Source organism: Carcharhinus amblyrhynchos, chromosome 12 (assembly GCF_965287045.1).
Source record: "Carcharhinus amblyrhynchos chromosome 12, sCarAmb.v2.hapA, whole genome shotgun sequence".
NCBI lineage: Eukaryota > Metazoa > Chordata > Chondrichthyes > Carcharhiniformes > Carcharhinidae > Carcharhinus > Carcharhinus amblyrhynchos.
The window spans coordinates 20,536,068-20,560,343 of record NC_137335.1 but is presented as its reverse complement, the minus strand read 5'-3'; the positions used below and the strand labels follow the sequence as shown (position 1 = coordinate 20,560,343).

The 24,276-nt window shown below is 40.1% G+C and overlaps 1 protein-coding gene across 12 annotated transcripts in view; it reads right to left on the bottom strand.

Annotated features, from left to right (window-relative positions):
• LOC145350833 (mitogen-activated protein kinase kinase kinase kinase 3) overlaps positions 1 to 24,276 on the bottom strand; it is a 309,442-nt gene that overhangs the window by 87,407 nt on the left and 197,759 nt on the right. For 7 of the 12 annotated variants that reach the window (XM_080200175.1, XM_080200176.1, XM_080200178.1 and 4 more), the window contains 2 exons: positions 23,652 to 23,714; positions 15,639 to 15,697 (listed from right to left, as the gene is read on the bottom strand). In XM_080200175.1, coding sequence (XP_080056301.1) covers positions 15,639 to 15,697; positions 23,652 to 23,714 — 122 coding nt within the window. The remainder of the gene's footprint in view (positions 1 to 15,638; positions 15,698 to 23,651; positions 23,715 to 24,276) is intronic. The other 5 variants (XM_080200179.1, XM_080200183.1, XM_080200186.1 and 2 more) reach the window with 1 other exon arrangement.

Here is a 24,276-nt window from a genome sequence, read left to right as displayed (position 1 = left end):
ATTAAGGCAGTCCCAGTCTATGTCAGGAAAACTAAAATTCCCTACTATGGCAACACTAATACTCCTGTAAGTCTTTCCAATCTCCTTGCACATTTGTTCTTCTAATTCCCATTGACTATTTAGGGGCCTATAGTACAGCTCCAATAAGATCACCATCCCCTTCTTAAATCTTAGTTCCAGCCACAAAGTCTTGCTGGATGATCCCTCGGTTATTCCATTTCTGATTACTGCCTGGATGGTTTTCTGATGCAGCACAAAAGGCCTTAATCCAAGAGGCTGAAAGGAAGAAAGAGGCTATAATTCCAAACAGAGTCTCAAGACGCAACCTGTGAAGGAATAGGAGCAAGTGACCAGGGAGTTGATCTTAGACTTGACGGTAGTGCAGGAAGTTCATGACTCTCACATTGGATCAAAGCTACCAAATGCATCTTCAAATGACACCATCTACAAAAACCAACTTTCCTCCTGTTTAATGCGCCACAACCCTTTCTCTCACTCAAAAGCAATTTGGAATCATGTCTACCATTCAAATGCTTATCCTCACACACATTTAATACTGCTGCTAACTTCATCTCCACCACTCACAACATTCATGTACTTCCATCTATTCAGCTTTGGCAGGTACATCACCCAAATACATTACAACACACTTTCTGAAATTCTTCCCTCTTTCTTGTAGAACAAGGTTAGATGAAATTGCAAGGAGTAGCAGAGAGATGGCGGACGTCAGAACGTCTACATTTCCTGATCATTCAGACAATGATGCCCCACATCATGGGGCCGGCATTAACCAAGACCAGTGCATCCAGTGCCACACAGAACATTCAGAATGACATCATGTTCCTGCAACATGCACCTTCTCAAATCCCATTTCACTGTCAACGTAAAGCTTCAGGGTACAGCATATAATTCCAGATTCTTAGCAATATGGTTCACTCAACTGTTCTCTGAAGTAGCCTAGCAAGCCATTCAGTTGCATTGAAGGCAACAGCCTGCCTCCGCCTATCCAACTGCAGTTAAGGATGGGCAATAAATGCTAGCCTCCTCACTGCTATCAGATAGAATCTCAGAATCACAGCATTGTTACAACTTAGAATGCAGCTATTCAGCCTATAGTGAATCCAGTAAGTCAATTTTTAAAAACGATATGAACTTGACCCCAGGCCTCTTCCCATACCCCAACACTCTCCACTGTAATTTTGCTTTCAGATGTTCACAGTTCAACAGCAATGTAATCTCAACTTGAAGAGTGCAGGCAATAGCAGGTCCCTGATGAAACAGTACCGTTACTTGCAGCCACCAGCTCAGAAATAGGCAATGTGTACACATTAAGATGGTAGTAAAGACTTGTGATCTGCATGTGCTGAGTTACCAGATACTGTGGACTCTAGCCAGGCTAAAGGGTAGCGCCTGTGCCAGCTTACTAGAGCTGTGGTCACAGATGTTTGGTACAGGACAGGCCTGCCAACAGGACTGCTGCTAACAAAGAGCATGGATTCAACTTGGCTCAGAGCTTTGGGCAATGCTTGGGCCGTTTCTTCTCCCCACCACCTCCCACCCACACACAGCTAATTTGAGGGCAGCGGGCGGAGGCACACAGACTTTGGGCATGCATTAATGTTCTGACAGGGATTGCCCTTCTCACCATCAGCCAACCCATGACAGGACATGTGGGGCGAGTCAAAATGCAGTCAGATGGCAGTCGTCTCTGCTTCCACTATAGAACAGGCAGAATCTACCCAATCTTTGAGTTTTGCAGTGGAAACTTGGATTGAGATCTAAGCTTGTTGCCATGCAGGTTCAGATTGCTACATGCTGGTTGCAGATCCACATGTTCAAAGGAGATTGAAGATCTTCATTGCAGAGCAGCATTTTGTGCTTTAACAGTACCAGGAGGACTGCAGAGGCACACCAAAGGAGTGGCAGTGGCACCATGAAGCATGAACCTGCTGCCCCCTCTCAGGATGACTAATGCTCCACCAGTGGCCTTGCTGTTGCCTTTCAACCAATCTGCCTAGATTGCTGCTACTCATGTCCTGCTTGTGCAGTCTGAAGCTAGGGCCTAAAGGCTCAGAGCTGCCTTTGAGTGTACTGCAAGTCCACCTAAAGTCTCCCTCACTGCAAGTTAGCAATCTTCTGACAGCCGTTCTGCAGCTTAGGAGCACTAGTTCAGGCAAAAGCCAGGCACTCATGGAATGCAAAGGGTGAATAATTCAGCTGTGCACACAAAATATTGCTGGATAAAGTGGTAACATTGTTTTTTAATGGGGACCTATTTCAGGATTTTGACCAAGAGAATGCTGTGATATCCCACAACAGAGGTTTGGAAAGGTGGAGAATTGTGAAGTTGAGATTTTAGGGGAACTGGAGTTTTGAATTGCTGGCCCCCAGAAGACTCACCCAGAGCCAAGTGGTCTCAACTGCCTCTTTTTCCAAGGTGTCATCCAAAGGTCTGTCATAAGGACTGTGCTCTAATGTGAATGAGGTTGTAGCAGCTCACCACAAATTTGGAGATGCTCACCAGGGCACCTTCAAATCATTGTTTCAGAATGCCGGTAGCATGGTCTACCATGTTTCTGGTGATAGCAAGGAACTCACTGTAGGCATGTAATCTAGACAGGTAGTGAAGGGAGTCATGAGCCAGGTATAGGGCAGATAGCCCTAGTTACTAAGTGTCCAACCTCTGGTTTGTTAGTGGTCCAAAGATGACAGGTGCAACTGACTAGCACATGATGTAAGTGCTGCCAGAATTGGTGGCAGTGTTATTATTCTGAGCATGGTTGCACACCAACTGCATGCCTGTGAAGTGGTAGCTTTTGCAGTACATCTCTCAATTAGTATGTTGGGCCTGCCTAGCCATGTGTGAGTAATCAATAAAACTATGCACCAGTAGAAATTCTGCTAGCCTGGCAAAACCACTTGCTCTCCCCTCACACCTCTCTCTAGCAAGTTGTGGCAATCCTGTCGCAACGCCATCTTCTCTCTATGGCATAGAAATTAAGGGAAACAACATCCTTTGCGCTGCTGTGTGACCACAGGTTTGAATGGAGGAAGTGGCATAATTCAGCAATTACCTCATTTGTGAAAGATAGCTTCCTCAGACACTATTACTAGCTGAAACGAAGGTAGGAAAAATGCTCTCTGAATTACTCTAGGTAAGGCCTTCAACAGAGATCACCTCCTATCACCTTGCTCCACATACAATTTCCCCTGCACTCTGTGCTCCATGTCCCTGCTGTGCTGCAGCCCAAAGGGGACTGTAAATTTATTTTCTCCTGACTGACCTTCTCTGACCTATTTGTCAAAGTCTAGTACCACTCTTATGAATTTAAAACTTTTCCAAACCGCCCTAATGGCACATAACACAGTACTTCAACTCACCCTGAAACAGTGAAAAAACAGCCTTGCAAATGACAGGGGACATTTGCAAGATCCCTGGCAATTCCTTTAAATAGTGCTAGTAAGGAGTCCCTCACGTAGCTGAGTGTCTCTTCAATGCTCCGAAAGCTCATGATTCCAAATAAACCATTTGGACTTTTACCTGGTGTGAGACTTCTTATTCTGCCCACCCACACAACCTCATCATGGCATCCATACGACTGCAAGGTTGGTAACAGGACCCACAAGGTCCAAAATGGTAATTCATGCACTTCCGGACGCTGGGACCACAATCTTCTGATGCATGCACAGCACAGCTAGGCTAGCATCCTTGCACCACTGCCAACTGTGTGCGCCACACCTGAAGTGGCTGGAAGAAGTCTAGTTGATATTTCTGAAGTTTTTCAACTTTTTTAGTTCCAACACCAGTGGGGCTACGTTCCGGGACTGAATTTTGCAGCCCGTGCCTGAAACTCATTCTCAACAGTATTAACACCAGCCTTTTTTTTCTGTGTAGTATTTTACACTTCTCAAACGTAAACCCTTCCATCCAGTTACATTTTGCAGTTCCTGAGTGATCTTCTGAGATTCAATTTCCCATCTCATTAGGCAACATCTAACATTTCCACCATATTTCTAAATGCAAATAATTGAATTAAACAGTAGTAACAATGGGGTGGCACAGTAGCACAGTGGTTAGCACTGCTGCTTCACAGCTCCAGGGACCTAGGTTCGATTCCTGGCTCAGGTCACAGTCTGTGTGGAGTTTGCACATTCTCCTCATGTTTGCGTGGGTTTCCTCCAGGTGCTCCGGTTTCCTCCCACACTCCGGGTCAGGTTGATCGGCCATGCTAAAATTGCCCCTTGGTGTCCTGAGATGCATAGATTAGAGGGATTAGCGGGTAAAATATGTAGGGATGTGGGGGTAGGGCCTGGGTGGAGTTGTGGTCGGTGCAGACTTGATTGGCCAAAGGGCCTCCTTCTGCACTGTATGATTCTACAATTCTATGAGTAAGGGTTCTAACACAAATAAATGGAGCAATCAAGTCCCCTCAACATTACTCCTTAACTAACAAGCCCTGCTCTTTGTCTTCAGCAAATTTATTTTTAATATTATTTCCTCTGGATTCCTGTCACTTCAAGTTTAATGAGTAACTTTTCGATCAAATGTTTTTAGGAACTCATCATTTCAAGATAGGCTATTCCAACATCTATTTGACATGTTATGTTATCAAATAAGACAAGAAGGCTGGTCAGGAAAGTTTGTTCCTTTCTGAGTCAATGGCAATTGCTGTTACAAAATTGCCATTTTGTCCATCCTCAGGTTCTCCCTAAATTTTCTATTTGATTATTTTACCTGGACTAAAGGTTCTAAAGTTACTTTTGATTGGTTGCTATCCTCTCCAAATAAGGACCTCTAATTAGCCTGTTTCCAAACTACAGGTACCTACCAACCCAGTGTTTATGGATGCCCTTAGAAATAGTAATGCTTCATATATCAACTAGCTTTCCTTCAGTACTCTGAAATAATCATAAATAAAAGGGATTTTTGTTTGCTCCGAGTCTCAGTGTGAAACTGTTTCACTTTGCATCCTTTATTATTGTTATAGTTTGAATGTAATCTGAAATCCAACTCTAAACTGATGCCACAATAAAACAGATTAACACTCACTTCACTTTGCTTAATAGTCATGCCAGGTTACTTCACATTAATGCTAAATTCCAGTGTATATTAACTCTGACATTCCATCTTTTGGGTTGTTAATCCAATTTCTGAATGGCTCCATAATTCTCTTATAAATTTAATACACAAACTTCATCGTTATATTTCCCGTCCTTGCTCATCACCACACTGCCCAAGAACAATAATGTGTATGGCCAATAGAGGTTAGCATTCACTCATTCTGTTTTTATCTCATCTATTGATCTACCTGTTGGATTAGAAAAACCTGAGGATTCACAGGGAGTCTAAAAGACCATCCAGGTTTCAAACTGTCAGTTTCATTGGCTGAGAAAATGTGTCCAGAGATACCAAATAGATCAGTCTCTGCAAACTCCCAAAAATAGTTTGAAAGTCCTCCAGGCGAATTTTCCAATCATGAAGGTCATAGCATCTGTAACAGTCTCACCTTTCCTCTCATCTTTAGACACAAAACACATATTCCAGTTTTCCTGATCAACTAGAAATGTTCTTGAGCTTGCTTTAATGCCCCAGTTCCAACAAATTGTATACTACTTGATTGTCAATTTTGCCAGCTGTCCTTTTATCTCATCAAGCTCCTGCCTCCTAACAGTAAGTTTCATAAGGAGACTCCTCGGTAGAGAGTTGATCTGCTGTGACCAAGAACTGAGGTCCAGAGCCAAGTTCCAGTCCATTCTTTTAAATTGGGAAACAAAGTCTCCACAGGTCCAATCAGTTTTGGATCAGAGTCATGACATACTCATGAAGGACATTATTTGTTCATTTTAGTTCATCTACCTGAGATATATAAACAGAAAAATTGATTTATAACTACTTATAACTGTTCATGAATCTTAACCGTTGCATATGTTGAACACTCGCCACTGCCTGGACTTGTAGATTTCAGGTATCGAGCTAATTCATTCATATTTGTATTCATTGCATTTATATAGCTCATTTCAGGACACTGAGTGATCCCAAAGCTCTTTACAGTAATGAAGCACTTTTGAAGCACAGTCACATTTGCATTCGTGGCAACCAGTTTGCAAACAGCAGGGTACCACAAACAGCAAGATAATGATGAGCAGATAATCTGTTTTAATCATGATGGCTGAGGGATCAAATGTGTTGGCTCGGACATCAACAAACATTTTCCTGCCCTCCTTCAAATAGTACCAAATGGATCTTTTATATTTCCCCTAGAAGAAATAGTTTAATTTCTCATCCAAAAAATGGCACCTCAGACAGTACAGCACTGGTTAATGAGCTTAGATTTTGCTCCAGTCTCTAAGGTGGAACTTGAATCCACAACTTTGGACTCAGGTGAGAAAGTTACCAAGATATCAAATGAGACAATTATCAAAGTGCTAACACAGATGGAGGTGCTGCGAGAGCAACTGAACTGCTCCCAACTTCCCCCACCCTTTTCCTATAACACTAACACTTTTTCCCTTCAAAGTACTCATCCAGTTCCCTTTTGAAAGTCACGATTCCATCTACCTTCACCAACCTTTCATAGAAATCATAAAAAAGGGAGCCTTTTGGCTCACTGCATCCATACTTGTTGGCAAAGATCTGCCCAAGCTCGTCCCAACTTCCTGCCCTAGGTAACATCCTTGTAAATGTCCCTTGCATTCTCTCCAGTGCAATCATATATTTCTTGTGAAGTGGTGACCAGAATTATTATGCAGTATTCAAGCTGTGGTATTGAAATAGAGTCATATACAATTCTGGCATAACCCTTCTGCTCTTATATGCTTCAGCTATAAAAGAAAGCATGCCATATAAAAACAGTCCTTCTTAACTAACTTATCAACCTGTCCTGCTATCTGTTTAAGGATCTGTGGATATGCACTCCAAGGTCCTTCTGTTCCTCCACAGTACTCAATATCCTTCCACATACTGTGTATCCCTTGCTTTGTTTCACCTCCCAAAACACATTAGCTAACACTTTTATGGATTAAATTCACTTTTCAGCCCAACTGGCTAGACCATCTATATCTCCCAAACAGTCTACAGCCTTTTTCCTTATTGCCAATTACATGGCCGATTTCTGTAATTTCTTCAAACTTGTTTTTAATCATGCCCCCTACATTCACGTCAAATTCATCAACATAAACTACAAAAAGCAAAGAACTGAGTGTTGAATCCTGCAAGACCCTCTTGCCTTGCTCGCCAAAAACACCCATCAACTATTACCCAATTTTGGACCAACTTGCCACTCTGCCTGAAATCACAATTAATTTTTACTTTTCTGACTAGTCTGCCATATGGGTTCTTGTCTAAAGCCTTGCTAAAATCTGCTGTCTCGTCACTTCCTCAAAACCGCAAATCAAGTGGGTCAGAGATGACTTCCACTAATTAATCCAGGCTGACATTAATGGACGAGATTTTCCAGCCTCCCATCTGTATGTTTTCTGGCAGTGGAAGGCAGCGCGCTGTTCATTAGCTGCTGCATTCTCTGGTCCCACCACTGTCAATGGCATTTCCCACTGATGTCACCCCATACAGCATCGAAACCCGCATGTGGACAGGGGTGCGCTGTTGCAGGACCAGAGAATTCCATCAGCATGAACGACCAAGAATTCCAGCCAATGACCTTCCTAATGAAGGTTTCTACTGTCCCTCAATTGGTTCAATAATTTTCTCACAACCAAAGTTAAGCTAACTGCTGATAATTACTCCCTTTCGGACTACTCACTGTCAATGAAAAGATTTCCAAATGCTCCTATTGGTTCTTTTGCCAATCACTTCACACTAGCTCCTCTGGTTGTCAACTTCATCACCAATGAGAAAGGCTTCTCCTGACCTACTCTGTATAGATCCTGCATGATTTTTAGCACTTCAATCAAATTTATTCTTGATCTTCCTTTCTCAAGGACTCCTGCTTCTCCAAACTATTCAGGTAACTTAAGTCCCTCATCCCTGGAATCATGCTCATCATTTTCTTTTCGCAGACTAAGTTTGAGCACAACTTCCCTGCATTTAAACTCTATGCATCTATTTATGAAGGTATATGCCTTTTTAACCACTTTCTCAACTTACAATTCAAAGGCAGGCGTCAAAAAAGAAACCAGTGGGCTTGCTCAATTTAGGAACCAATACATATCAGCTGATTGCTAAGTTTTGCAGTTGAAAGTGAAGGAGTGGCTTCTAAAATAAAACACAGGATCACTGCTCAGCATATCAGCTGATCTGCTGCTGATTTTTCACACACCTCAGCTTTGAGCCATCCAGGCCATCCCTTCCTGACTTTGAACCTCAGTTCTTGTCAAATTCACCATCAGATCTGAGGTGTTGGTCCCACTCTCAGCATCCACTCAAGCTTGGTCTCCAATTTCTCTCATCTGCATGTCTCAGCAGCACTGGTCATGGTCACGCTTCTGGATCCATTGCAATAATGACAAGACGACCATCTAAGCTCTGGATATAAAATCATACCTTAGCTTACCAATTCCCCCTCTGGCCAGGCTTTGTCATTCTTGAGCTAATCCCACCCTAAATTTTCCTTCAACACTAACCCATAAGGCCCAGCTGAAGTCTTCATTCTTCAATGTCCATGTTGGTTCTTATCTTGTAGCATGCTCTAGCTTTGAAAAGTATGGTAGGATACAAAGTCAACAAATAAAAACAATGCAACAGACACAATGGGACAAATAGAAGCGGAGGAAAAGGGATATACAACTTTACGCAAAGAGGAAGAGAGAGTGCGAAACAGAGTGCATGCAAGACATTAAGAAAAGCAGTTACATATGAATTCTGTTTGTGTCTGAGCAATGACACAAGACATCACCTCATAAAGTATTGAAAAAAAAGACACATACATTGTCCAAGATGTTGCTTAACCTTTAACTGATTTGTCTAGAGTTTGGTTCCCAGTTTCTGACAATAATCATGGTTTTGCTTAGAAACTTTGAATCCACATCCACTCATTTACTCACTTTTCGCTTCTCGTTAAATTCCAGTCACTATCATTCAAGACCTGACACCTTTCAGTGGCAACTCAATATCATTAGTACGCACAGTATTATGAGAATCAAACTATTAATCATTGTGGCTTTCGGCTTTGCAATTTCATTGTTTTTAATTAGGGCAGTAGTGAGCAAACATCAATCCACAAATTACACGTATACTAGAAAATGTGGATGTAATCATGTTGATTCTATGAAGAGGCCTTCCCAACAGCTCAATTGGTAAATATATGTAGTAGGTATACAGTCTAGAAGATTCCAGATTTGTGGGTGCTGAGTTTGTTCATCTCAGGAATTGGAGTGTGAGGATTTTTGCTCCAAATCACTACCTAATCACTCTTCTGAAAAGCATGGCAAGATGATGGAACAATCTCACACAATTGTAATGTTCCTATATGTGACTATAAGGACTGTCAACCCTCACTGATGGAGAATGGCAACTTAAAGATACATTGAAGAGTGTCAGTTCACCTTATTCTGACCAGGAGTCAATGTCTTTGAGACAGGAAGGGAGAAAATGGCAAAGGATCCTACCATGAATCATGAAGGTTTAGCATTAGAAACAAAGATTAATATGAAATAGAAAAAGTATATACATTTAGCAAAATAGTTTTGCATCAGTCAAAGAGATTGGTATTCAATAACCGTTTGCAGAAATAAAAGCAAATAATACAATTCTTCCAAACGTTCCAACACTAAGGTAATTTTAACAGTCATTCTGGGCAGTAGTTTTCTGGGCTAGGCCATTTTAAACACTGAAATTAGATTAGAACATAAGAACATAAGAAATAGGAGCAGGAGTAGGCCATCTAGCCCTTCGAGCCTGCCCCGCCATTCAATAAGATCATGGCTGATCTGTTGTGGCTCAGTTCCACTTTCCCGCCCTCTCCCCATAACCCTTAATCCCCTCTCTTATCAAAAACCCATCAACCCGCTTCTTAAAAATATTTAGCGAGGCAGCCTCCACCACTTCAACGGGCAGAGAATTCCAGAGATTCACCACCCTTTGAGTGAAGAAGTTCCTCCTCAACTCCGTTCTAAACCGCCTCCCCTTTATCTTGAGGCTGTGCCCCCTAGTCCTACTGTTTTTTTTGAGCGATTAGGTAGATGCATCAATGAAAGTTAATATAGAACAATGGTTAAACAGTAGAAAATGATACATTAACAAGAGGTGGTCAGACGATGTCAATTGTTCACATACACATATAATTAAAATAGAGTGGACAGTTCAGAAAATAATCAAAAAGATTGTTTTGTATATCTGAAGGACCAGAATACGAGGAGGCAAAAGTTGTGCCATAGCTACACAAAGCAGAATTGGAGTAATGCGGACAGTTCTGGGCACCACATCTTGAACACCCTTCGGAGAGATATACTGACCTTAAAGGGAATATAGCATCGATTTACCAAAATGATGCCTGGACTCCAAGGGTTAAGTTATGAGAAGAGTTAACACAAAAAAAAATGCATTCCTGGAGGTTAGGTGGTTAATGGGTGTTTTGATCAAAGTTCACAAAACATTAAGGGGGACCAATAGGGTAGATAGATGAAAGTGAATTATTTCTGCTGACTGAGCAGTCAAGCGAGCAGTCATAACATTTGGAATCATTTTGCATGCAAATGGTGGTAGAAATTTCACTAGCACAAATGGCAGGTAATAGATCAATTCTTAATAATTCTTATTCTCTACCCGTTGAAGTGGTGGAGGCTGCCTCGCTAAATACTTTCAAGAAGCGGGTTGATGGGTTTTTGATAAGAGAGGAGATTAAGGGTTATGGGGAGAGGGCCGGAAAGTGGAACTGAGCCACGACAGATCAGCCATGATCTTATTGAATGGCGGGGCAGGCTCGAAGGGCTAGATGGCCTACTCCTGCTCCTATTTCTTATGTTCTTAATCTAAAATCAGAGATTTATAGAATTTTGTTAACCAAAGGCATTAGGGAATATGGGTCAAAGGTGGGTATATAAATAAGGTCACAGATTAGCCATGAACTACCTGAATGGCAAAACAGGCTTGAGGAGGTAAATGATCTTCACCTGTTCCTATGTTCACTGTTTTACCACCCAGGCTTTTGAAGTCTATAGAACCATTAAGCGTTCCACTTCCAATTTCTAATAACAAGCCAGAGTGGGAATAGTGCAATAAATGTATATTTCAATACAATTAGGATGCAGGAAATCACCCTATAAGAGGAACAGATTTATAAGTTGGAGCTATAATTGATAAAATTGAAGGAAAAATTAATGGGAGTTTACAGGAACCCAGAGTTAGTTTTAAGGGATTTAAATTTGTAAGGGTAAACATTAGAAATAAGAGCTCTGATGAAGGGTCATCCAGTCTCGAATTCTGTTTCTCTCTCCGCAGAAGCTGCCAGAACTGCTGAGTTTTTCCAGCACTTCCTGTTTTTAATTTGAGATCGTCAGCATCCGCAGCATTTTGCTTTTACGCAGATAGTTAAACCCCGTCAACAAACTGGGAATTTTTAACTAGTTATTTTTAAAGATTAGGAAACACAGATTTGATAGGGGTGCATAAAATTACGATGGGTATAGATAGAGTGAATGCAAGCAGACATTTTCCACTGAGGCTAGGGGAGAAAAAAAACTAGAGGACACTGGTTAAGGTTGAAGGGGGGAAAGTTTAAAGGGAATATTAGAGGGGGCTTCTTCACCCAGAGAATGGTGGGAGTGTGGAATGAGCTGCCAGATGAAGTGGTGGAAGTGGGTTCATTTTTAACATTTAAGAAAAACTTGGACGGGTACATGGATGAGAGGGGTGTAGAGGGATACGGTCCAGGTGCAGGGTCAGTGAGACTAGGCAGAAAAATGGTTCGGCATAGCCAAGAAGGGCCAAAAGACCTATTTTTGTGCTGTAATGTTCTATGGTTCTACATCGACATGGGCAGGCAAGATTTAATGCTTTTACAGGGTTTCCAGTTTAATAATTTACATTTGGATTCAATTTCTTCACAATCAGTGTAATTTGTTATTTTTGGAAAAGTAATGACTTGCCCTGAGCTGTAAAAGTTTGCAGCCAGTTAAGCCAGAAATAAATTTACTAAAAAAAGTCATATCGACATATCGACATAAACCACATCATGACTGACTGACATGCACAAAAGTAATTTAGACATTAGACACTGTTTACTTGCTCATTTACATCCTTTGAGATAATCTTCAAGATATGTGGATGAAATTGGCTTTTTTCACAGCACAAAATGGAGGGTAATGAATCAGCAGCTCCTTCCATATCCCAACTGATTTTTTTCTCTGATATTTGCATTTGGGATTATACCAGCTTGCTGTCTTCACACTACTGAAACTAGATCACATCAAAATGAAAATCCGAAAAGGTGGGCCACAATCTTGTCACCAGGTGTATGTTTTAATAATGTAAAAATAATACAAAACTTTTCTTTCCTGGCCTTAATTACAGGGTAAACTAAACAGTAATTGCAAAAAATATAGCCTTCTTATGCCTTTATCAAAAATGATTGACAGTCACATACGTCTTCAAAAAAAGAGAAAAATGACCATAAGTTTTTAGTGATTAGACGATACAGCGGGACCATCTTCCTAAATTTCACTGGGGCAACATGTTTTTCTAGAATCATAGACAAATATAGCACAGAAGGAGGCCATTTGACACATCATCCTATGCTAGTTCTTTGAAAAAGCTGCCCCGTCAGTTCCATTCTGTTATAAATATTGCAGCTATTTGCCACTTTAAATTCAAGTGCAACCCACTAAAATAACGGTTGCCTAAAAAGGTAGTGCCAAAAAAACTTAAAAGTAGCACATTTAACAAATTACAAAAGCTCCATTTGAAACTGAAGTCAAATGCCCAGCGCAAACAACTGAAAACTAGGTTCAAGGAGTTCACCTGGTCTTTCTATCTTTTAATACAAACACACAAAATAGAAGTAGGCCATTCAACGCATTGAGCCTGCTCCGCCACTCAAATAGATCATGGTTGATCTATTTGTGCTTTGATATTCTACACTTCCATCTACTATATTCTACATTTCCATCTACGCCTGATAGCCTTTGTTCCCCTTGCCCAACAAGAATCTATCTCTGCCTTAAAGATAGCCAGTGACTCTAATCCACTGCCTTCTGAGGTAGAGTTTCAAAGTAGCACAACCCTGAGAGAAAAAAAATTCTCATCTCTATCCTATAAGGGTGACCCCTAATTTTAGAACAGTGCCCCCTTGTTCTAGACTCACCCACAACAGGAAACATCTTTTCCATATCCACTGTCAAGACCATTCAGAATCTTATATAGTTCAATAAAGTCACCCCTCATTCTTCTAACCTCTAGTGTATCTTATCAAATGTCTTACAGAAATCCAAGCATACTATTCCTCTTGGCTTCCCTTTATCCACAGCATGTTAGAGCCACAAAGAACTCCAATAAATTGGTTGAACACAACTTCCCATTATCGTATGGTTTTCTAAACACGCAGTTATAACTTCCTTAATGGTCAACTGGGCGACATGGTAGCACAGTGATCAGCTCTGCTGCCTCACAGTACCAGGGACCTGGGTTCAATTCCCAGCTTGGGTGATTGTCTGTGCAGAGTATGCATGGTTCTCCCCTTGTCTGTGTGGGTTTCTCTTCGGGTGCTCCGGTTTCCTCCCACAGCCTGAAACATGTGCCGGTTAGGTGCATTGGCCATGCTAAATTCTCCAGTGTACTCAAACAGTTACCGAGTGTGGCAACTAGAGTATTTTCAGTTACTTCATGTAAGCCTACTTGTGGCACTAATAAATAAATAATAAAAACAACAACTTCCCCAGGATAGACGTCAAGCTAACTAGCCTATGGTTTCCTGCCTCCCTCCCTAATTGAATAGAGGGGCTGTTTTTGCTATTTTTCCAGTGTGATGGAACCTTATCAGAATCTAGGGAATTTTGGAACATTAACACCAAAACACACAATACTTCATTAACCACCTCTTTTAAAATCTCAGGATGAAATCCATCTGGACCCAAAAACTTGACAGTCTCCAGCTTTTTCAGTTGCTCAGTACAGTTTCCCTTGTATTGTAATTTCAGCAAGCTCCTCTCTCCCCTCTATCTCCTGATTTACAGCTATAACTGGAATGTTTTTTTATGTCCTCTTCAGTGAAGATAGAAGCAAAATATCTATTCATTTAATTCACCATTTCTTTATTATCTATCAAATCCCCATTCTCAGTCAGGACTAACGCTCAATTTCATTTCTTTTCCTATTTAAGGATCTAAAGAAGCTCTTGCTATCTGTTTTTATAGTATTATTTATTAGTATTGTGGCGGAACACACACACACATCCCCCCCCCCACTCCACTCCGTGTGAGGTTTATTCACACAGATGCAGTATTGCAATTTTTTTTTAAAAAAGGGAATTAAGTATATTTCTAGATATATAAAGAAGCATCAGCTATAGAGATAATGGAATGACACTATTAGTTTTTCACTGGCATGATTTAATCAAAACCAGCTACAGACTATATAGAAATGACACACTTCAGTTAACTATCAATATATAGTTTACAAGTAATACATTTTAACCATCAAAAAATATTCCATGTGGTGAAATTGTCAGTTTCCCACTGCCTGCAACAAGTTACAATTTGAAATCAGCTGAGTTTGTAGCTTCAAGCTCTACTGTAGAACTTCAGCACGAAAAGTATGTCTGCATAGCTAGCACTTCATTGTCAATGGTACCATCTTTCGGACGTGACATCAAATCAACCCCCCTCTGCCTTTTCGGAGTTCCAGAAAATCTCAAAGCACTATCCAAACAATGAAGGAATTTGCTCCTGGCCAATAACTTCAAATAGATAAAACTGGTCACTTATTTTGCTGCTGTTCGTGGGACATTGCTGTGCTAAAATTGACTAACACTTGATACAGTACAAGTGACTACTCCTCAAAAATGGCTATTGATTGTGAAGCACTTTGGGTGCTAGTATCCTACTAGCACACAAAATGAAAATACAGCTGATTTTTTAAAATATTTCTGCTGGTGATTTAGGAAGATATGTGATTTGCAATCAACTTAATCCTCAATGTTCACACTTACATAAGAACATAAGAAATAGGAGCAGGAGTAGGCCATCTAGCCCTTCGAGCCTGCCCCGCCATTCAATAAGATCATGGCTGATCTGTCGTGGCTCAGTTCCACTTTCCCACCCTCTCCCCATAACCCTTAATCCCCTCTCTTATCAAGAACCCATCAACCTGCTTCTTAAAAATATTTAGCGAGGCAGCCTCCACCACTTCAACGGGCAGAGAATTCCAGAGATTCACCACCCTTTGAGTGAAGAAGTTCCTCCTCAACTCCGTTCTAAACCGCCTCCCCTTTATCTTGAGGCTGTGCCCCCTAGTCCTACTGTCTTTTTTGAGCGGGAAGAGTCTCTCCACCTCTATCCTATCCATCCCATTCATCATCTTATACGTCTCAATGAGATCTCCCCTAAAGTTGAAAAAGGGAAATACAATCCTACTTTTTGATATACAATAATATGAATTTATAAATGACTATTAATATCCATTTTAAGATCATGTAGACTAGCATTTCAGTAAAAATAAAAGCAAGCAGCATTAGGTGTAAAATGCTTACTTATTTCCACCTAATAAATAACAGCTCTGCGGTCCTTGGCCATATTCTAGCTGTAGGTCCTGCAGGTTAGAAGAAAACAGACATGTTGCAAATACATGATTGACATCAATTACAATTACTATAAACATAGGGCCCTTTTACATAAAGTGTTAAGACTATAACATATAAGAATGATTCAATGTTAGACAGAATAGATTTGCAAGAAGATTGGTGAAGCAAAGAAATTAGCTGCAAGTCCTAAATTTTGCAGCTATTAGAATATTCAAAGAAATTCATTGGCAAAACAATAAATTTGATTTTCCGTAATTTATGAGAAGTTATTATGAGGCAGGTTGTTCTGATGAACTTCAAGAAATCAACCATATATGATGGAAGTTTAGTTGCATTAAGGATAATTGAATCACATGGTACAGAATTCCTCCAACAACAGGCACATTTTCACCCCATAAACACACTTTCCCCATCAAGATTATTCACACTGTAGCACTTCAATCTTAATCAACAACATACTTTCATGTGCCAGTATTCTATCCCTTTTAACTCACTCAAGAGTGAAGGAGGTTTGCGCTCCTCAGCCCTTTGGCTAAGATCATGTATCAGACAAGCCCAAGATGGGGTGTAATGCCTTGTCTTGTTAGCTTGGACCTTGTTTGTCTCTCTTATAGGGACCTTAAATTGGATTTTGAATTTGGTTTTTGGAGTAGGCAAGGAATGGATTTAGATTTGCCTGGTCCATTCTGAGCATTCGCTTTGTAACTTGAAGAATGGAGTACGGCATTTTTTTAAATGAAGGAGGCTTGCTGCTGATTGTTTAGTATTTACATGTACAATCGGTACATTAAAAGGCCAATATCGGGACATTTATTCAAGTACTTTTTTGCAGGACCTGTTGAGTAAACAGACTGCTATATTTCCGACACTACCACAGTGACTACACTTCAAGATATTTTGTAGGCTCAGGTTACATAAAAGGCACTTTACAAATTGAGGAATTTCTTTTGGTGACACAAACTCAAGCTCCAAGTTTCACGTGCTACAATCAACTCCTACAGCAACCAGCTGAGAAAGTTCTTCACTCTTCGCTGAGTTGAAAGATTCGGATCACTAGCATTAACATGTTGATGACTAAAGCCTGAAAAGCCAATTAAAGGGAAAATGCTGGAGAAAATTCCAAAGAAATTATCCCAACTATCAGGCTATTTTCTGCCACAACACATCTATTGCCACAGCTATGAGCCACATTTCCAGATCATGACAAAGATCATTAACAGAGATCATTTCAAAACACTTGACAAGAAATAAACAAACAAGCCTGGAACTTAAGCAATACTTTATTTTTAAGGGGATATCAACAAGCAAATGATTTGAGTGCTCTGCAATGGGGTCAAAATGAAATCAGAAGATAGTTTGCAGCTAACATTAACTCAATCTTTCTCATTTGCACATATTTACACAAGGCCCTTAGTAATTTTCAAGACCTTAAACAACTAATAAGTTTCAGAAAGATTTCATGAAAAACGTCTGCCTAAACTTGACCATGTTTTGTTTTAAACATTATGTTGCATTCAGCCTTCTATCTCCCCAGTACCTTTGCCCCAAAGTTTCTCTCTCCTATTATCTCCCCTAACATCTGTAATGACATACCTGCTTGTTCAAGTATGATTTAATGGGGTTTGGTTGCCTTCTTATGCCTTATTCAAATAAAGTTAGGCAGTGTGTGTTAGCATGTTGATCAGCAGCATGAGGCATCACATTCAAATCCAATCCTATTCTTTCTTAATGTGAGATTTAACAGCATCAAAACACTAACTACTACATGGTGAAGACGCAGTCAAGTGCTAATCCTTGATCTGCAACAGACACGTTTACACCTCTGGGAGTGAGTTTCCAAGAGCTGCCAGTAAGTTTATTCATCCATCAGTATTTCTTAAAGTTTTAATGCATCAGAGGTCAGTCTGAAGATATCACAACATGCCCTTACACGTCCTCAATGTTTCAACTGGTCGAAAAAAAAACCGCCCTTTTCAGTACAGTCAGTGAAAACTCAACCTTTTGGAGTGGTTTCCCTCTTAAAAGAGCCAGGAGGAAAACATTGTAAATTTTGAAATATGTTTTCCTCAAAACCAAACAGATAAAGGATTTTTAAGTCAAAAAAAAATTAAAAATAAAAAAAGCTGAATACAGAAAAACGGGAGATAGCCCACAGGATCAGAATTTAAATTTACAAATGGTAAATGATTACTGAAAAATGGCTGTTCTGAACTTATTAGATTAATAGTGTTTGTTTCATTGTCAGTGCCTAACAGCCCAAAAAGATAAACACTTCCCTGGAACTAACAACAGTCAAGGTTAGTGACAATATATTTGAGAAGTACAATAGAAATAACTCTACAAATATGAGATACCATTGAATGTTTGCTGCCTTCCCCTTTAAATAAAGCATTACAGAAGCATAAAATCATATCAGAAAATGTATTAAATTCTATGTGTCAACAGTGACCAACAGCTTCTCTTGAATATCGTAGTGGGGTAAAAAAAACCTCTTCAAATACCATTTAACACTGCTGGAATCATTGCTTTAATTTATTTGCTTTGTACCATGCTCACTTAGTGTTAGAATAGTTTAGGTGTTGACTGCGTGAACATTTCAAATTTGATTTTTGCTTTGCACAGCAAGTACATTTAGACGTTTGATTTTTCTCAAGATTTTTTAAAAATGTTTTATTTAGTGCTGTTCTCATCAGATTATTTTTTCATGTCTTGGTGACCTTACGGGAAAAATAATATTGGGAAAATCGTATCTACTTCATAAAACCAGAAGAAACTCACACCAGAAGAATTGCGTTCCCAAAGGACATCTCAAAACAAACTGGCAAACCACTGAATCCAAATTAGGCATATGAAATTTAATCTAGCAATTCCCTTTCCACAAACAGTTATTTGTGACTTTCCCAATTTTCTTCAGTCATCGTTGCCGTTGGGTTAGCAACATATTATGAACCCAGCCATCACTTTGTTTCTTTTTGCATCATGTTCTCAAAAAACCCAGGATCTCTAGTTGCAAACTCTCAATTATCAGAAAGGCTGTCCTCAAAACCAAGCTACTCACGCACTCCAATAAACTCTTAACTCTGCCAAAAAGCACAGAATGTACCTATAGACGTCCAAACATTTTTTTCAATTTTAACTTCAAAAATATAATGCAGAAGTCAGCATCCTTTACAAGACGTTTGCAGTTGTTCAAAGACTAAGTCATAAAGTTCTCACTGCTCTCGCAAGTTGTGGCCATTCACTTGATCATGGATGAATTCTATATGTGAACAGATGAGCCATGTACTGCAGTGCTGGAAATCTGAAATAAAAAACCGCAGTATACCAATGAAGTTCAATGTGAACTTATCTCCTCTTTTGATTAGGCAGCCTTTCACAGACTCATTGGTCCCGACATGAGAAGTCTTTGGCAGGTAGGATCAAGGAAAATCCTAAAGCTTTCTATAGGTATGTCAGGAATAAAAGAATGACTTGGGTAAGATTAGGGCCAATCAAGGACAGTAGTGGGAAGTTGTGCATGGAATCCAAAGAGAGGCACATATTTTTTGTCAGTATTCACACAGGAAAAAGACAATGTTGTCAAGGAGAATACTGAGATACAGGCTATTAGACAGGACAGGATTGAGGTTCATAAGGAGGAGGTGTTAGCAATTCTGGAAAGTATGAAAATAGATAAGTCCCCTGAGCCAGATGGGATTTATCCTAGGATTCTGTTGGCAGCTAGGGAGGCGATTGCAGAGCCTTTGACTTTGATCTTTAGGTCGTTATTGTCTACAAGAATAGTGCCAGAAGACTGAAGGATAGCAAATGTTGTCCCCTTGTTCAAGAAGGGGAGTAGAGACAACCTTGGTAATTATACACCAGTGAGGCTTACTTCTGTTGTGGGCAAAGTTTCGGAAAGAATTATAAGAGATAGGATTTATAATCATCTAGAAAGGAATAATTTGATTAGGGATAGTCAGCACAATTTTGTGAAGGGTAGGTCGTGCCTCACAAACCTTACTGAGTTCTTTGAGAAGGTGACCAAAGAGGTGGATGAGGATAAAGCAGTTGATGTGGTGTACATGGATTTCGGTAAAGCGTTTGATAAGGTAAGCTATTGCAGAAGACATGGGATTGAGGGTGATTTAGCTTTTGGGTCAGAAATTGGCTAGCTGCAAGAAGACAGAGGGTGGTGGTTGATGGGAAATGTTCATCCTGGTGTTCAGTTACTAGTGGTGTATCACAAGGATCTGTTTTGGGGCCACTGCTGTTTGTCATTTTTATAAATGTCCTGGATAAGGGCTTAGATGGATGGGTTAGTAAATTTGCAGATGACACTAATGTCAGTGGAGTTGTGGATAGCGTGGAAGGATGTTGCAGGTTACAGAGGGATATAGATAAGCTGCAGAGCTGGACTGAGAGGTGGCAAATGGAGTTTAATGCGGAAAACTGTGAAGTGATTCACTTTGGAAGGAGTAACAGGAATACAGAGTACCAGGTTAATGTTAAGTTACTTGGTAGCGTGGTTCAGCAGAGATATTTCGGTGTTCATGTGCATAGATCTCTGAAAGTTGGCATCCGGGTTGACAGCGGTTGTTAAGAAGGCATACGGTGTGTTAGCTTTTATTGGTAGAGGGATTGAGTTTAGGAGCCATGAGGTCATGCTGCAGCTGTACAAAGCGCTGGTGCGGCTGCACTTGGAGTATTGCATACAATTCTGGTCGCCGCATTATAGAAGGATGGAAGCATTGGAAAAGGTGCAGAGGAGATTTACCAGGATGTTGCCTGGTATGATGGGAAGGCTGAGGGACTTGAGGCTGTTTTCATTAGAAGAATTTTAAGAGGTGACTTAATCGAGGCATATAAGATGATCAGAGGATTAGATAGGGTGGACAGTGAGAGCCTTTTTCCTCGAATGGAGATGGCTAACACGAGGGGACACAGCTTTAAATTAAGGGGTGATAAATATAGCTCAGATGTCAAAGTTAGGTTCTTTACTCAGAGTAGTAACAGCATGGAATGCCCTGCCTGCAACAGTAGTGGAGTCGCCAACATTAAGGGCATTTAAATTGTCGTTGGATAAACAAATGAATGATATTGGAATAGCGTAGGTTAGGTGGGCTTTAGATTGGTTTCACAGGTCGGTGCAACATCGAGGGCCGAAGGGCCTGTACTGTGCTGTAATATTCTATGTTGTATGACTTTACTGGCATGGCTGCCCTGAAATCAGGGTGGGCAAGGCTCACAGACCTGCATTCCGCATTGGCCTTGGGCACGATCTTACAACCTCAGGCACGATCTTACAACCTCAGATAGCCATGCCGGTAAAATCAGAGCCATTGAGTTTAACAATTTCAGTCCTTATTCTCTGTTCCCACTTTGTTCCCTTTTCTTTGCATGTTTCAGTCTTAACCTTGTTTTTCGGTTTCAGGTGACAGCTGTTCACCATTCACCCATTCACACCTCCACTAGGAACATTAAGATAAGAACAAAGTACTGCGGATGCTGAAATCTGAAACAAAAATAGAAAATGTTGGAAAATTTCATCAGGGCTGTCAGTATTTGTGGAGAGCTCTGACAAAGGGTCATCTAGACTCGAAGCATTAGCTCTATTCTCTCCCCACAAATGCTGCCAGACCTGCTGAAATTTTCCAGCATTTTCTGTTTTAGTCCTCAGAACATCTTCTGTTTCTTTCTCATCTCATTATCACTCCCTCTGACCCTTTGTACAACAAACATTTTTTGGTCATTTAATCTGTTCTGTCTTCCCATTTGTTCTCCCAACTTTGTCCCATTTCACCTGTTTAATTTTTGCCAGTTCCAGTGAAAGATCATTGACCTGAAACATTAACTTTATTTCTGTTTCTACAGATGCTGCCATACCTGAACATTCCCTGCATTTCCTGCCCTTACTGGGGAAAAAAATATGCTTTGTTGTCTGTTGTGAAAAATGTGTTGTAGAATCTACAGTAATAGGTTAAACAACATTTAGGTGCTCAACACTCTAGTGTTAAATTATCCATAGAATTAAGAACACAAGAACATAAGAAATAGGAGCAGGAGTAGGCCAACTAGCCCTTCGAGCCTGCCCCGCCATTCAATAAGATCATGGCTGATCTGTCATGGCTCAGTTCCACATTCCCGCCCTCTCCCCATAACCCTTAATCCCCTCTCTCAACAAAAACCCATCAACCCGCGTCTTAAAAATATTTAGCGAGGCAGCCTCCACCACTTCAACGGGCAGAGAATTCCAGAGATTCACCACCCTTTGAGTGAAGAAGTTCCTCCTCAACTCTGTTCTAAACTGCCCCCCCCTTTATCTTGAGGCTATGCCCCCTAGTCCTACTATCCTTTCTGAGTAAAATGACAAACTCTGAACATTTGAAGTCAAACATTGAATCAAATATTAGGCCTTAACCACGCACTCAACACTTACTCCACTCACTGGCAGGCAAGATGTTTATCAATGTAATCTTAAACAAGAGTGGATATTATATAATAAGCAGCTGGTATTTTAATCAGCAGCTCCTCTCATCAACAGTTATGTAGCAATACTGAAATACTCTTGTGAAATCAGAAGACTGTTAAATGGACTGTTAAATGCATACGAACAAAAATTGTATTAGAATTAGCTAAAATTAATACTAAATGAGATGACAGCACATCATTTCCATTTGCCATATGTCAACTTTCTATAGTGTAACAATTTCAATAATAATGCTTTCTAGATTTTAAACAGTTAAATTTATTTAACATCTTTTTGGTTAATACCTGCCACCAGAAAATTAATTCCCTATTTTACTGCCACAACACCATCCCTCTTCCTGGCAACTGTTTGAGGCTGTACTTTTGTGAACTGTGTGTCATACTTGACCCCAAAAGAAGCCTCTGACCACCTACATGTTCAAACACATTCACTTTTAACTCATTAACTGCACCAGCTTGCCTGCCTCAACTTATCTGCTGTTCAAATACCCATCGATGCCCTGGATAATAAATCAATCACCTGGCATCCCATTTTTTGCATCACAAACTTGAGCTCAGCCAAAGCTATGCTGCGTTCATCCTAAGTGCTGCTTGCACCAAGTCACATTCACTCATCACCCAATGTTCTCCAACCTGTATTACCATCCAATTTGGCAGGAACTCATTTTTATTTCTCATTCTCGTTTCAGTTTTCAAATTCATCCACTGCTTCATCCCTCCTATCTCTATAACCACTCCCAATCTTCAGAGATCTCTGCATTCCTCTCATTTTGACTTCCTGCACGTCCCTAATTTTAATCACTTCACCATTGTTAGTGGTGTCTTCATCTGCCTAGGCTCTCAAACTCTGGAATTCTCTCTCTAAACTTCTTAGTCTCACTCTCCTCTTTAAGATGTTCAATAAAACCCTCTTTTGCCAAGTTTTGATCATTTATCCTAATATTTTTGTGTGGCTAAGTATAAATTTTGTTCAGTAATAGTCCTGGGAATCACCTTCAAACAATCTAAGGTGTTAAAGCCGTGATATGAATATAAGTTGTGTTGCTTCCTAGTTAATAAATATAATGCATTCTTGTAAAAGACAAACAAATGGAAATCACAAGCCAGTAAATGATGCTTTCAGTATATATTGTTTACTGCTTGCAACATTTTCGCATTCACCTGGATTGGTTATTTTCTCAAATAAAATTCCAAAAGAAGACCACAAAGTAGAGATTACTGATGCAATACAATGACAGTCTTAAGAGTATACAATAAATAAGCATGGTAATGCAAGAACGTGGAAGTTCCCAAATGTTATTTCTAGTTATCCAGTTTATAAAGATTCCAGCAGTTGCAAAATAAAGCCTAAGAATTGCACAATAGTAATTGAATAGGTTTCTTGCATTGCATTTCCTATGAAAGAATCACAAAAGACAGGGTGAGGATTTAAGAGGCAACGATTGACAGGAAAGAAAGACCTGAAAATGACAGACAGAAATGTAAAAAAAATACCAGATTAGGTCTTGCTGTGTAGTATATCTCTTCTGAATTGTCCAAAAAACCACCAGAGTTGGTCTGTTCAGCAGATAAAGACCAAAAAACCTGTTACTTATGTTAAGCCCAAGAAACAAAGCAAGGGAAAGCATTTTTTATTGGGTTTGTTTTGAACATTACTATCATACTACCATAGGCAACACCAATATTTAGAACCAAACACTTGCCTTTGAGGCCAGATATTTCTAATTCAAGGCTCTTTTAGTTCTAATTTTGTAGAAATGACACTGAATAATATTGTGAACATGACTATCGTATTTGAAAGTAGAAATTACTTCTGAAGTTGCAAGTAAACATCAGGAAATGTCTCACAAAGCAGGATTAGGCAGTGTGCACTTCCTTTATTTGGGTTGCACCTTAAAAATAAATCTGTAGAACAGAATTTGGTGTAAATTTGTACTGCTTGACACACATGGGAGTAAACAGCTTAAGGGATTAGTCTTCATCGTCATCTTGAGCTTGCAGCTGAAACCTTAACAGGTTTCAGAAAAACTGGAATGGTTCCCATCGATTAAGATCTGTGATACACTGTATTTCAGCCTTTCAAGTCACATCACACTTGAGAGTCTGGTAACCTGCCATT